This window comes from Schistocerca piceifrons, chromosome 6 (assembly GCF_021461385.2).
Source record: "Schistocerca piceifrons isolate TAMUIC-IGC-003096 chromosome 6, iqSchPice1.1, whole genome shotgun sequence".
In the NCBI taxonomy this organism is placed as follows: Eukaryota; Metazoa; Arthropoda; class Insecta; order Orthoptera; family Acrididae; genus Schistocerca; species Schistocerca piceifrons.
Window position 1 is genome coordinate 342,116,048 of NC_060143.1, and position 16,505 is coordinate 342,132,552.

At 43.8% G+C, this 16,505-nt stretch overlaps 1 protein-coding gene across 2 annotated transcripts in view; it reads right to left on the minus strand.

Annotated features, from left to right (window-relative positions):
* LOC124802887 (NACHT domain- and WD repeat-containing protein 1) overlaps nt 1-16,505 on the minus strand; it is a 598,844-nt gene that overhangs the window by 318,724 nt on the left and 263,615 nt on the right. For both annotated transcript variants that reach the window (XM_047263936.1, XM_047263935.1), the window contains exon 3: nt 2,598-2,767. In XM_047263936.1, coding sequence (XP_047119892.1) covers nt 2,598-2,767 — 170 coding nt within the window. The remainder of the gene's footprint in view (nt 1-2,597; nt 2,768-16,505) is intronic.

The window sequence follows — 16,505 nt, forward strand, 5'->3', positions numbered from 1 at the left end:
AATTTCTTTTATGAAACAACTTTAGCATATTAACACGGCGTGTCATACAGGGTAGTCGGAAATTCCCGTTACAAACTTCTAGCACTTGTAGAGGGGGGTGAGTACATTATATTTTGAATAGGAACCCATGTCCGGAAACGTCATCCAGCGAGACTACAGAGCGTCAAAGTTATAGGCGCGGGCGTCTGTAAATGTACGTATACACGGGGAGATTCCGTGATGATGTTACAGACTTTATAGGATGATGGAGAAGGATAGATGTATTAGTCTGAAGCAAGGATCCCGGTACGGGAAACGAACGAGTCGAAAGCTATAAAGAAAAACCGTTCTGATACCTCTGACAGTTGAATACATGTACCGGTTCTTATGTTGCGAAAAGTGTAGGGGCTGGTAACTTTCAGTGGTTGTATTGTGGACAAAAACGAGAAAAAAATGTCCAATAAAGGTGGGCTTTAAATTGCATACCTGAGGAGCTATGACCATTCGTTGATCTTCGCTAATGTGAAACACATTTCCTCTACTGAGCAAGTGTTTATAGCTGTTAAGGTACGCACTTTAGAGCCCACGTTTATTGGACGTTTTTCCCGTTTTTGTCCACACTAGCACCATTGAAATTTACCAACTCTACACTCTTCGCAACACAACAGCCGGTACATGTATTCAACCGTCAGAGGTATCAGAATGGTTTTCGTTTATAACTTTCGACTCGTTCGTTTCCAGTGCAGGGATCCTTACTTCTTAATACATTTCTCGTTCTCCATCGGCCTAGGAAATCTGTAACATCATCACGGAATCAGCCCGTGTATACGTACATTTACAGACGCCCGCGCCTATAACTCTGACGCTCTGTAGTCCCGCTGGATGACGTTTCCGGACATGGGTTCCTATTCAAAATACGATGTACTCACTCCCCTCTACAATCCTAGAAGTCTGTAACGGGAATTTCCGACCAACCTGTATATTAATCTTTGGGCCACATATTGGAAAGTTGTTACTTCCATGATGTAGTTTTTGATATCTCCTGTTAATATCGCTGTTTCCGATGGTGAAACACATGTTATAGGGCAACGTTTCTGGAGCACTTATGAAAGATTAACCAGTATAAACGAAAGAAAACTTAAAGAGACATCCGAAACCTGTGTGACTACACCGCTAATTACAAAAAGGAAGAGTGGGGGCACTTGGATAAGTGCGGTAGAAGTAAGGTCCAAAATACCGTGTAACTCATGACCAGTTACAGTACAGTTACGTTTGCTTACTGTGGTGTGCGTACCGTAAGACCCTCAGTACAAACACCATCAGATTATTTGACTTGCCGCTCTAACGAAGTAGGCGAGTGTCAGCAATATGTCTCGTGGTCTTATCGTGGCATGTTTATCATCTGCCGTTAGGTCACGATAGAAATGCCACTTGCGCGCTTAGAGTAGCAGATTGACAGTGACCACCTTTAAACAGAACTTGATTAATTTTCACACAAATTTATTATTTTAATAAGACGCATAAAAATTACTTAACTTGGTTCGGGATGCTATTTAAAATTGACAATCTGAAGTTCCTTTGGTTTTGGTACGTTAATCTTATTCTCACATATATCTCTGATACTTGACAAAAGTGTCTATCCATTTATCTTCATGGCTATGTACAGGAATACGCTAATCTTATTAGGCGCAGACTGAAACTTGACTATAGACTGGTACAGACAAAGGTAGAATGGAACAGACTGGTGCAGACAAATGCAGACTTACTAATCGGAGGTCTGTACACTCGTTATAATACCTCGCGCGTTCATGTATCACTACGCGAGTGTGATCCACGAGGAGAAAAGGTTGTACGTTAGCAGCAATCTCATTGGCTGCGTTACATATTAATACGCGGATCGGCGGAAGCAGAATTTGGTCCGTCTCTATGGCAGCGCCATCTCGTAGTGCGGAGACGGACGAGCGCTGCGCCTGCGCTGTTGTGCTTAGCGGGGCGCGTTCTAGTGGGAAAGTTGTGTATGCGCTGACTACTCGGAACCATGTACACAACACTAACAGTCACCCAAACCTCTGAGTGGTAACCCATATCGTCTGCCTGGATACCTGGATACCATTCCTGATACAGACGTAGTGCGGGTTGCATGAAACGACATTGGTAGCGGCAGCTAAATCAGCCTGTGTACGGAGAGTGGCCTAACTGCTGACGAAACAAGCTGAGCTTCTGTGCTGACCACCAATGAATCACTGAACCAGATAATGTGGTACATACTAACATATTATGCCTATAAGGGGCAAACTGTCACAGGAGCATATCAGCGAAGCCTTGTGATGAAATCAGGGCAAGCTTTTAAGACGAAGCCTCGTGGGAAGCTTTTGAAAGGGGGATCAGGGCACAGTAACATTATGCTGCTGCTTCGAGCTATCAAATTTTTGCAACCACCCCATCCCCTACCCTCCGCTATTGTGCTACGATACCAAGTGAGCTCTTCCTCTTCCCTCCGATAAAAAAACCGTTACATGACAAACATGATTACAATGACAACGAGATTTTCGAGGTGGAATGTTTTGTGGACAGCCCAAGTGTGAACTTTTCCAAAGTGAATTTGCGGTGCGGCTTACCTAGCTTGGCCGTGTCGATGTTGGCGGGCTCGAGGATGACGCCGGAGTGCGTGGCGGCAGACCCTGGGGGCTGCGCCGAGGCGGCGGCGGAGGCGGGCGCAGAACCCGCGTACGGGTCGAGCCCTGCGCCGCTGTGGTTGCGCTTCGCCGCCGCCTGGTAACTCGGCGAGCTGCAACACGGCAAGCGCCAACAGCGCGTTACACACGGCAGCGTGGCGGCTGCGGCGCTCGCTGCTTCCCTACATTCTACAGCAAAAGTGTCAGACTCAGACACCAGCTACGACCAAATAAACGCAACGCAACAGGAAAAAAACTGACATAAAAAGGCTGACACAAAAACACGTTAAATTATATATACGTTCTGTTCCAAAGTTCGGTGGTGAGAAGATGTTCGAAGATATAGAATCTACAGGGTATTACAAAAAGGTACGGCCAAACTTTCAGGAAACATTCGTCACACACAAATAAAGAAAAGATGTTATGTGGATACGTGTCCGCAAACGCTTAATTTACATGTTAGAGCTCATTTTAGTTTCGTCAGTATGTACTGTACTTCCTCGATTCACCGCAAGTTGGCCCAATTGATGGACGGTAATGTTGACTTCGGTGCTTGTGTTGAGATGCGACTCATTGCTCTACAGTACTAGCATCAAGCACATCAGTACGTAGCATCAACAGGTTAGTGTTCATCACAATCTGGTTTTGTAGTCAGTGCAATGTTTACAAATGCGGCGTTGGCAGATGCCCATTTGATGTATGGATTAGCACGGGGAAATAGCCGTGGCGCGGTACGTTTGTATCGAGACAGATTTCCAGAACGAAGGTGTCCCGACAGGAACACGTTCGAAGCAATTGATCGACGTCTTAGGGAGCACGGAACATTCCAGCCTATGACTCGCGACTGGGGAAGACCTAGAACGACGAGGACACCTGCAATGGACGAGGCAATTCTTCGTGCAGTTGACGATAACCCTAATGTCAGCGTCAGAGAAGTTGCTGCTGTACAAGGTAACGTTGACCACGCCACTGTATGGAGAGTGCTACGGGAGAACCACTTGTTTCCGTACCATGTACAGCGTGTGCAGGCACTATCAGCAGCTGATTGGCCTCCACGGGTACACTTCTGCCAATGGTTCAGCCAACAATGTGTCAATCCTCATTTCAGTGCAAATGTTCTCTTTACGGATGAGGCTTCATTCCAACGTGATCAAATTGTAAATTTTCACAATCAACATGTGTGGACTGCCGAGAATCCGCACGCAATTGTGCAATCACGTCATCAACACACATTTTCTGTGAACGTTTGGGCAGGCATTGTTGGTGATGTCTTGATTGGGCCCCATGTTCTTCCACCTACGCTCAATGGAGCAAATTATCATGATCTCATACGGGATACTCTACCCGTGCTGCTAGAACATGTGCCTTTACAAGTACGACACAACATGTGGTTCATGCACGATGGAGCTCGTGCACTTTTCAGTCGAAGTGTTCGTACGCTTCTCAACAACAGATTCGGTGACCGATGGATTGGTAGAGGCGTACCAATTCCATGGCCTCCACCTCAACCCTCTTGACTTTCATTTATGGGGGCATTTGAAAGCTCTTGTCTACGCAACCCCGGTACCAAATGTAGAGACTCTTCGTGTTCGTATTGTGGACGGCTGTGATATAATACGCCATTCTCCAGGGCTGCATCAGCGCATCAGGGATTCCATGCGATGGAGGGTGGATGCATGTATCCTCGCTAACGGAGGACATTTTGAACATTTCCTGTAACAAAGCGTTTGAAGTCACGCTGGTACGTTCTGTTGCTGTGTGTTTCCATTCCATGATTAATGTGATTTGAAGAGAAGTAATAAAATGAGCTCTAACATGGAAAGTAAGCGTTTCCGGACACATGTCCACATAACATATTTTCTTTCTTTGTGTGTGAGGAATGTTTCCTGAAAGTTTGGCCGTACCTTTTTGTAACACCCTGTATACGTATTACAAATCAAAGTCTCGCGTTTTTCTGTATGTGTCTTACTTCTAATCTCAGGAACTACTGCAATGATTTTGATACGGTTTTCACTAAGAGATATCCTCAATTCACAAGGGAGGTTTGCGCGTATGATATACGGTTTATACAAGGGTAATCCTGTAATGGTTCTTTATTTACATGACCATTACGGCACTCCAACCCCAGTTCTCGATACCAGTAATATCGTACTACTTTTCTGCGAGGTAACAGACATATTTTGTGACAATATTCACATTTGGTTTTAATAATGTATAGGTACTCCGATGTATCGATATATTACAGTGATATGGTTCTTGTGTGTATTCATTTCTGTGAGCGTGTCATAATTTTTGGCTTACTTGTAACCGTTTTGGCGCGAATGCGCACAGTGCAGTCTTTGTTTCACTCTGCAGAAGTTGTTATTTCGCTTTGTAAAAGAACAGTCAAGTCTTGTGTTTGGTTAAAGTGGAAATTAAATACATGAAGATTGATACAAAACTGTTTTCTTGATGGTGTGACAATTAAGGTGAAGTATATGTGAATTTACAAGAAGCTTAATAAAATTGTTGATCGTGAACACCAAGTCAAAAATTATTTCTACCACACCATTGTTCTGATCTGGGATTGTTTGATCATTAAGAATTTCCTGAAAAACGCATTTGTTAGGTCTTCAAATATTGCTGAAATACAGATCTGGACCTTCTAGCAGTCAGTGGAATCACCCTAGAATCAACAAGATGAGCCATAACAACTTCGACGAAATGTACGTGGGAATCCATTCAAGATAAGCGCCCAATGAATGACTTTTTTACAGTGACTCCATTATTTCCATTCTGACGATACCATCCACAGTCAATAATTTTGTTGTTGCCCAATAAAGCGAACATATGCTGCGTGAGCAACATTATTAATCTGATTTCTAACCTACTTTGCAAGTGGTGGTATTGTTAGAATCCCAGAAATAACGTCTCCTATTTTTTATAAGTACATAGACCTGTTTATTTCTACAATGGTTTACATCAGTTTATAGCTTGAACATTCAGCTATTTTTCGACATAATCACCATTTCTGTCGATGCATTTTTGTAGACGTTGTGGCAGTTTTTGTAAGCCCACATCATACCAGATCTTCGCCATGCTGTTCAGAAAGTTATGAACCTCTTCTTTCACCTCGTCGTCGGAGGTGAATCGCTTTCCGGTCAAACATTCTTTCAACCTAGGGAACAGGTGATGGTCACTGGGCGCCAAGTCAGGACTACAGAGTGTGTCGGTGATTATGTTCCACTGAAACTGTTGAAGGAGAGCAACGGTTTGCCGTGCGATGTGTGGGCGAGCGTTGTCATGGAGAATGTGTACGCCCTTGCCCAACATTCCCCTTCTCCGGTTCTGAATTGCAGTTTTTTCAGAGTCTCACAGTACCTATCAGCGTTAATTGTGGTCCCAACGATTCAGCTCCGACGACGAGGTGAAGGAAGAGGTTCGTAGCTCTCTGAACAGCATGGCGGCGAGCTGGGTTGACGTGGGCATACAAAAACTGCCACAGCGTCTACAAAAATGCAGCGATAGAAATGGTGATTACTTCGAAAAATAGCTGAATGCTCAAGCTGTAAACTGATGTAAACCATTGTAGAAATAGACAGGTCTATGTTCTTATAAAAAAATAGGAGTCCTTACTTTTGGGATTACTCTCGTACTAATGAGTCTGTAATGTATGTATTGTTAACTGCTCCATATTTGTGAAGGACAATCAAACAATTTAAAATAGTCTACACTTTACTGAGTGAGATTCCAAGCCCGCAATAGCGGTTTATTCTGTTTTTCCCTGTATGACGACCGGTTTTATACCCTGGAGGTATATCTTCAAGTCATATAAAACTAATACATGGTTTGCCAAGACTTCCAAGGTGCAGATGCATATAAAAACAAGTCACTCCTCGGTAAAACGAGGGATGAACCGGCAGACAAGCACCCTATCCGAACCGTGCACGATCAGTAAAACATCACCAAATTTCTGTCAAAAAAACCAGACCGGATACCAAATGACAAGCCACATCTGATAGGATAAAGTCATCAAAATCCACGGGGGAACAATGAATTAAGACACACAATCCTTGGGAGTCGTCAACATACTAAAACATATTGTCAGGAGTCAAATAGAACTGCCCGTTACAGCCCTCGTATGTTGACGACTCTCGAGGACTGTGTCTTTTTATCTTGGCTGATGTATTTTCCAAATGTTTTTATAAGACAAAGGGCAGTCACGTATGATGCCGAGATACTTGGGATACTTCTGACTGAGAATATTGCCATCAAACTGCATCTTGAGCTCTGTGTTAGCCTGTTTGTTGTTAATATGAAACGTACAAATTTCGCTCTTGCAGATAATGGGCTTCAGCCGCTATTTTTTTGAAATTTGAATTAAGAGCCGCTAAGTCATCTGTTAGCGATCCCTCCGACTGACCAAGCTCTTTTGATTGACAAGCCAGAGTGATATCGTCTGTAAACTAGAATTTCCTTGAACATCTTTCTCGAAGGTCAGAAATATAAACATTGAAGAGGAGAGGAGCGCGATCTGAGCCCTATGGCAGGCCATTACTTAGTTTTGTTACACAGCTTCTATTTTTACTCAAACAAACATGAGAGTATTGATTATTTCTATGTTATTAATCATAAATGCTCTCGTTTGGCATTCAATTATTTTTAGTAATTTGTAAATCATCCCTTCCTTCCAGACGGCGTCATATGCTCTCATAAGGTCAACAAAGGCGACAGAGGTTTTCAGGTTCTCCTGGAAACAGGCCTGGGATGTAAATCTAGCAGTAAAATACCGCCCAAGCACCACGGGTGTTGCTGAATGAGCTAGTGCTTCTCAGGAGCCAGAACTTTATTAGACTTTCTGGTTACAAGCATACAGATTAACATAGGCATTGGAGTGATAACCTCGTAGCAGTCATGGGAGGTACAAGCTGGTTATCTAGAGAGGTGGCGGTCTGTGGCGGAAAACACAGTAAAATCACAGCCGCCACCGTTCTAGAGACCAGTGAAACCTGACTAAGATCTATACGTATTATAAGTTAGTCCCCTCACTACGACTTTTTGTCTGCGTGTGAAGGTTAATCTCAGATACTACTTAACGAATTTCGATGCAGTTTCACTAATAGATTGATTCACAAGGAAGGTTTGTGAATATCTATACATCTTATAATCAATTCGCCCAGCTGTAGTTAGTGCTAATATTTATGAAGTCGGGGTGGGTCGCTAGTATGTCATAAAACAAGAATATATAGGTTGTTCAAAAAGTGTCGAACACTTTGAAAGGTAGTAGTACTCATCGGAACAAGAATAGTAAGCCCGATGAACATGGGTACAGAAATGCATACTTTCATAGATAAACACACATTTGCGGATATTAGCACAGTCGTTGCATTGGTGTTCCGTCAGATGCGCCGTCTGGGTGTTACGATGTCTTATTCACAGTACTTTACTAATAGTGTGTGGTTAGTCTTGTTATAGGCTACGTTAGTTTTCGTCGTGTTTGTGTGCCTTATTGTACAGTACTGTCAATCCTGGGTACGTATCATGGTATTATACATTCTCCCAAGTGCGGATTGATTTACGTTTTTACTGTTATTGCGCTGCTTGTGCGTACATGTGGTGTCGTACATTTACATTTTCACTCTTCCACCACTTGTTTTCGTGGAAGCCTACTACTTGTCAAGTGAAATGGCGGAAATGATATTCCACTATGGTTTAGCAAATGGGAAATTGACGTTGCTGAAAAACATCCACAGTGCAGAGTGCCTTCTGATAAGCTGTTTGGCTCCTGAGGGACAGTGGTACCTTTGCACCTTTGACCGTGTAAGGCTCCGCACACCTAACAGGGAGTGTGTGTGTTGCTTTCGGTGGAATAAACCCCTGGGATCAGTGTAAGGTGATTGGCAGCAACAGAAAGCATGTCTCTCTCTTATCTGGGGGTTATTTCATGAAAAATTGCTGTACCTGTATCATCTACAGCGCGTTCAGGCCCTAAGGCCATTGGACTACCGTGGAAGACGGCGGTTCTGTCAATGGCTGTTGCAGAAGTGAGCCGCAAATGCACCGTTCACATCCAAGATTTTATTTACAGATGGGGCAGAGTTCACAAGAGATGTGTTATGAATTTCAGTAACGAGCATATATGGGTAGATGCAAATCCCCAAGTAATTCAGGAAAGAAGGCATCAACACCGATTCTCAATCAAGATATGGGCAGGCACTCTTGGCGATATATTAATAGGGACATAGGTGCTACCACAAAGGTTAACTGGGGTGCATTATCTGGACTTTCTCGTCAATGTATTACCTACCTTGCTGGAGGCTGTGCCATTGTCCGAACGAATACAATTGTGGTTGATGCATGATGGCGCACTGGTACACTTTCATTACAATGTGCACGAACATCTGACAGACATTTCAGGACCACTGGATTGGTCAGATGCACCCCACACCTTGGCCTGTTTGTTCTCCAGACATCAATCTGCTAGACTTTTGGTTATGGGGACGTCACGCAAATCAATGAAGTGTGGACACTACAGGGTCGTGTCTTCAAATCGTGCATGCAGCTACAATAACTGGGTTTACTTCAAAGGGTGTGTCATTCCTTACGCCAGAGGGCAGAGGGTTGCACTGTCACGCCACATTGAAGACCTACTGTACACACCTGTTTATCAAAGTATTCATTTCTGGTCCCATGTTTAATGGACTTATTTTTCTGGTTTGGATGAGCACTATCACCTCTCAAAAGTATCTGACACTTTCTTCTGAGCACCCTGTGTATATAAAACAGAGCGTATCTAAACCCGTGGATCGATTTGAACCAAATATGGACCAGAAACAGCAGGCCTCATGAGTATTAGCACTGTTGGGTTCATAACCTAGTCTCAATAGGAGCAAAGATATGGGAAAACCATGCTTTTGCCAGGTCCTGGCATGTAGGCTACCCTGCATGAGAGGCATGTTACATAGGAACAGGATTGGCTTGCCAAATCAACCTGTTTCACAGGGCAGTCTATATGTCAGGGGCAAGAAACAGCTTTCCAAGTCCTGGCACGTAGGCTGACTTGCTTGGCAGGTGAGTTGTGTTGGAGCAGTATTGACTTCTTATGCAAGGTGGCCTGTATGTCAGGCGGAAATAAATGATTTTCGAGCCCTGAAGTTATAGCCTGCCCTTCAATACAGGCGTGTTGTGTGTGTAATATTGACCTGCTTTACAGAAAGGGGGTCAGAGATGGAAGGAGAGAGGGTGGGGGCAGAGATGGTTTGGAGCACATGGACAAGAAGAGAGAGGAGCAGATGAAGAGGCAGAAAATGTGGAGCAGAAGACATAGAGACAGGAGGATGAGGTGGACAGACAGAGGGAAGAAAAGGTGGACACAAAGAGGAGAAGCAGGGGGAGGTGTGTTCAACATACGTGTCGAACAAATATAGGGGGAGGAGAACTGCTGGGAGAAGGCTAGTTTACAATAAAAGACATGTACTAATGATTTTTCATCAGATTCAGCATGAAATGGTCCTCACGATTGTCGAATAAGTCAAAAGTTCTTATACAGATTTTCATTTTTAAGAGGCAAACGACTTAAAGGTGTGCTTCAATATGTTCCGCCGAGTTATTATTTCCATTTTATGCATAATATTTCGACAACAGATCTGTCTTCATCAGATGTTGCGAGTTGGGCTATTATGTGTGATAGATACCTGGGCTCCAATCAGATTATAAACTACTGTTGGATTTGTGCAGTTATTTATAGCTGAGGTCGACTCCCAACGACACCTACGCACTTCAACGCTCTTTTTGTTTCAGAGCCGGCATTGATATTCTGTGAAGAGCACATCCTCTGCGTTTCAAATGCGGATGTGCCATGATTCACGTGGGGCGCAATATTAGAATAGTCGCACATAGATTCAAGGAACATTAGCGGCACACCCAACTAAAACAACTAAGCAAATCAAATCAGTTAACCTCGCAGCACTACCTCGGATACGAAGATGAAACGAAATATGAGGGGTGTGCAAAATAAACGGTACGAAAAAACATTGTAGGTATAAGGAAACATAATCACCAGCGGCCTGAGCACATCCATCCCACTATTTCACGAGCTGGACAAGTCTCTGTTGCCAGAATTCCTGTGGCTGTTACGGGAGGCAGTCCTCCACTGTGTCCTTTAATTCGTCATCCGAGTTGAAGTGCTTCTCTTCGAGACTTTTTTTTTTAACGGACCAAACACATGGAAGCCGCAGGCAGAAACTTTTGGACTGTAGGGCGGATGCTCAGGCTGTCCCCACTTGAACTTGGTCATTACATTTCGTGTGACCTTGAAGACATGTGGACGTGTGTTGTCATTGGGAAGAATCACCTCCTTCGTGAGCATCCTAGGCCGTCTGCTGCTGATGGACTTGCTGGGCTACGTATTGTCTCGCAGTAAACGTCAGTGTTAATACTTCTTAATGATCGAGGAATTCGATGAGTATCGGGCCTCGGACGTCAAAAAAGGCGGTGAGCGTCATCTGGGCTGCTGAGGGCACAGCTTTGAAAATTTTTGGGGGGAGGTAACGAGAAGCAAAAGTTTATAGGGATTCGTCCGTCTTTAAAAAGTGGCATACAAAAATTACCACCGTCATACCTTAGCAAAAGATTTTGCCGACTACCCGAGAAATTTCGTGTCCTAAAGGGGGTGGAAGGATTCTATCCAATCATTCGTCACCAGTATGCAGTCGTCTGACCATCGCACAGACTCCCGTATGAAGGAGTAGTAATACGCATCCGTGGCGTACAGAAGCAATTGAAAGGATTGAAAAAAATTGCTCGCGAAGTCCGGATGGAATCCCAATTTGATTTTACAAAGAGTACTCTCCGGCATTGGCTCCTTAGCTTGCATTTATAGCGGATCCCCTAACCCAGCGCAAAGTCCCAAGTGACTGCAAAAAGTTCAAGTCACAGAAAAGATCGGTCCACAGAATTACTGACCAATATCCATAACATCGGCTTGTTGGGTTTGCTGCAGAGTTCTTGAACATATTCTCAGTCTGATATAGTAAATTTCCTTCAAATGTAAAAGCTTCTGTTCACAAATCAGCATGGTTTTAGAAAGAGTGCGTGCGAAACTCAACTTGCCTTTTTCTCACATGATATCCTGCGAACCAAGGATGAACGGCAACAGGCAAAATACTTTTTAAAGAGGTGCTGACGTATAGGTAGGATCCAGAACTTGAAAGTATCATCTAGCACACACTTATCAATATCAACACCCTTCCTTTCTGGAAAGCGCTTCACACAGTGCCCCACTGGAGGCTGTTAACGAAGAACGAGCACACAGAACAGATTCCCAGATATATGACACGCTCGAAGACTTCTTAAATAATGGAACCCAGTACGTTATCCTGTTCATCAAGGACAAGGAAATCGTCAAGAATATCCCATAGGAATGTGATAAGACCGCTATTATTGTATTTGTACATAAATGATCTGACGGACAGCAGCAATCGGCGGCTGTTTTGCTGATGCTGTGGTATATGGGAAGGTGTCGAGTGACCGTTGAAGGGTACAAGATAACTTCATCAAAATTTCTAGTTGATGTGGTGAATGAGAGATAGCTCTAAATCTAGAAAAAAGAAAATTAATGCAAGGGATTTAGCAAACCAATCTCGTAGTGTACGAGCACAGCGTTAGTAGTGTGTCGCTAGGCACAGTCACGTCGATTAAATATCGAGGCACAGCACTGCAAAGCCATACGAAATACTACGAACATGTAAGACTTGCAGTAGGGAAGGGGAATGGTCGAATTCGGTTTGTTTAGAGAATTTAAGGAAAAATCTGGTTATCTATAAGGAAGAGCACGTATGGAACAAAAAATGGTTCAAATGGCTCTGAGCACTATGGGACTCAACATCTGAGGTCATCAGTCCCCTAGAACTTAGAACTACCTAAACCTAACTAACCTAAGGACATCACACACATCCATGCCCGAGGCAGGATTCGAACCTGCGACCGTAGCGGTCCCGCGGTTCCAGAATGTAGCGCCTAGAACCGCGCGGTCACACCGGCCGGCGCATGGAACACTAGTGCGACTCATTCTCGGTTACTGCTCTAGTGTTTGTACCCCACCAGATAAGATTAAAGGAAGACATTGAAGCAATTAAAAGGCAGGCCGGCAGATTTGTTAGCTCTAGCAGATAAACATCCAAGTATTACGGATATGTTTCGTGAATCTAAATGAGAAACCCTGGAGACATCGCGACCTTCATTACCAGGAATACTATTGAGAAAATTTAGAGCACCAGCATATGAAGCTGCCTGAAGCACGATGCTACTGCCGCCAACAAACTTTTCGCGTAAGGACCAGGAAGATAATTAGGGCTCGTGCGGAGGCATATAGACGGTGATTTTTCCCTCGCTCCGCCACGCACCATGCTGTGTCTTGCGGAATATGTTTGCAGGTTTAAATGTAGACCAAGTATAACTGAAACGTGTGGATGGTAAACGTATTGTCACTGGCACGGAAATAATTAGTCTCATTAATTTCATCACTGAAGACATCTACACATATCTTAAATTTGAAGGAATTTGAATTTCACGGTACCTTTCAGCGGTTAGTTATTAATACGTTTCGAGCTATTTTTATGCGGCAACGGAAACGTACTCGTCCGCTGCGCAACATGTGGACGGAATGAGTTCAGTTGCTAGATGGCCCTGTGCCAGAATAATCAGGAAGTTCGAATTTATTAAGTATTCCACGCAATGAAATTTCTGCTGGGATGGGACTGAAAATACACTGACGGAAAAAATCGCAGTCCCCAAAAATAATTAATGTAGAGTAATACATTTGCCTTGGTAACATTTGTGAGATTAGGGGAGGTTTACTGTCTTTGGCCCGAAAAAAAACCATGTTCTTTGAGATGTGTTATAGATATCAGTGTCAAATTTAGTCAATGTTTATTGATGTTTCCTCTACGAACTGGAATTTTTTCTACCGGAAATGTCGAAGAGCAAAGGCGGAAGTGCCGTCGGAACGAAACAAAATTTCAATGTAGATCTCCACGCGCGGTATGTCACAGGTCATCCGACTCGTCCGAAATCAAAATTGAGTTGACGTTGGCGAAGTACTCGTGTATAAGATTCTTAACGAGTTGTGCCTCGCTTAAGTTAATCAGACCATAGGAAACAAGATGGCGGCCATTTGAAAAAGATAGGGTTTTTTCATCGATTTTCCGACTTCGTCGGCCAAGTAAAAATATTTATAGTTGATGGATCGGAATAACAGTGGTACAGCTCCAAGACAATTTAGTTAGCTTCGTCGGAAACAAAGAATCATGCCAATCGGCTCAGTAGATTTGAAGTTACCATACAGCGCGATAAGAAAAACTCGTTTCGAGAAGAACGCGTTTGAGGTTTTGACTACATATAAATGCAATATTATCCAACATACGTTCAATGTGGTATTCCGGGTCCATAAACTAGTCCTTCCTCTTCCTCGTAGAGGGCGTTCGCCTCGATCTGGGCCATACTGCGCTTCTCTAAAGCCGCTCGTACGGCCGGTGATAAGCGGTTTTCGGCCGCTTGAATACGATGGTCGTCCGAATCCCTGGCGAACTGCGTCGAACAGAGTCCCAGGGTGACGTCCATCTTTGTCATGGTCTTCAAAGCTACTGAATACCTTTCGTTGAAGCTGCTCACTGACAGTAAAGTCGCAGTCTCCATAGTCTTCGCACCAGAATGCAAATGCTTGGGAGCTAACTTCCAAACACACGTGTTCAAACTTTCATTTGAATTTTGTGTGTTTCCTCCCAAGCACCGATACAACTCGTCCTCCGAAAGAAAGAAACTGGTGCATGAAGACCGATTTCAGGCAGGTGTATTTTTTTGTTCAACCGCAAATAACAAACATTTCAGTTCCGTATTCGGAAAAACCGTTTCACGGGTGGATTCTAAACACTTTTATGGATCCAAAAATGCAATTTAAAAAAATCGATTTTTTGAACCAAAAGATAGTAAACCTCCCATTAATACTGCAAAATCGCAGGGTAACGTAAGCGCTAGATAAGTTACTCAGAATGTGAAATTCTAGTCTATTAAGAGCCGGCGTGACCGCCAGAATGTTGAATCCAAGCATGCTGACGTGCACGCATTGTGTTGTACAAGTGAGGGATGTCCGTTAGTGGGTTGGAGTTTCACGCCTGTTGCACTCGATCTGTCAATATGCTATTTGTGTATCACGCTTGAATTGTTGTCCGATGATGTCCCGTAAGTGCTCGATTGGCGATAGATCTCGTGATCGAACAGGCCAAGGCAGCATGTCAACACTCTGTGGAGCACGTTGGGTATCAAAGTGGTGTGTGAGCGAGCGTTATCCTGTTGGAAAACACCCGCTGGAATGCTGTTCATGAATGGCAGCACAGTAGGTTGAATCACTAGACTGACATACAAATTTGGGGTCAGGCTTGGGGTAACCACGAGAATGCTCCTGCTGTAGTACGAAATCTCACCCCAGACCATAACTCCAGATGTAGGTTTAGCAGGCAGTCAGGTTGGTAGCGGGCCTTCAATTGGCCATCTCCTAACCAGCACACAGCCATCACTGGCGACGAGGCAGCACCAGCTTTCATTAGACAACACAACAGACTCCCCGCCCCACCCCCCTGCCCTCCAATCAGCCCTCGCTTGACACTGCTGGAGTAGCAAATGGCGGTAGTGTAGGGTCAGTGGAACGCACGCTACAGGTCTACTGACTTGGAGCTGTACGCGGAGTAACTGATTTGTAACAGTTCGTTGTGTGTTAAAATTCATGGCGAACCTTCAGCAATCTTTTACTTCGCACAATTCGCTTCGCTACCACTTTCGATCAAATGACCATTTTCAAGCATAAGCTGGCATAAACGGCTGTAAAGTTATAGCACAATAAGAACAAAGCTTTTTTGAGCCCACCATAGTAATAAAAGTTTTTTACAGAAATAGCTTTACTCAATAGTTTTCGTGAAGAAGCAAAGTACTCAAAACAGCAAATTACTCTTATTACGGTATAACTTTCTAGTCGTTTATGCCAGCTTATGCTTGATAATGGTCATTTGTCCGAAACTAGTAGAGAAATGAATTGTGCAAAATAAAGAATAGCTGAAGGTTCACCACGAATTTTAACAATTACTTGGCGGATGAATATCCCCACCTGCAAACATTCATAAGTTCGTTGTGTCACTGTGGTGCCCACTGATGCTCAAACTGCTGCTGCAGATGCAGTACGAAGTGCCAGAGCCATACGTTGAACACGATGTCTTCCCTCTTGATAGTGCGACATGGCCGTCCAGTGCCAGGTTTTCTTGTGACCGTCCAATGATGCGTCACTGCGTGACCACCACTGCCTGCTGTCACGCGCAGTGGCTACATTCCTGCCAAGCCTTTCTGCAGTATCGCAGAAGGATCATCCAGCTTCTCGTAGCCCTGTTACACGACCTCTTTCAAAGTCAGTAAGGTATTGACAACGGCATCTTAAAAGGCGTTCTTGATTTACATCAACTCACCACATCAAATATCCTAGATAATTAACGCTCACTAATGTTATAGCATTTATTTTAAAGCAAACTACATTTGCGTCATCATAGTGGCGCTACTAGCGCCACTCTTATGCGTCTATCGCGAAATTTGTATAATCATCTTTCAGATGTAAAAATACGCCTACAAACTTTCTTTTATGTTGCACAACTTCTTCTTGGTGTTGCCGTTTTTCTTTTCCGCCAGTGTACTTTGCGACTGGTCTTTACTTTATTCCAAATCCAGAGTGCAGTATACTGCCAGAAACATTAATAATTGAGAGTCCATTGTGGGTAGCTAAGTTTTTATCCAGTTACGCCGCCCTCATACAGTACTGGAGGGCAAACGTTGACC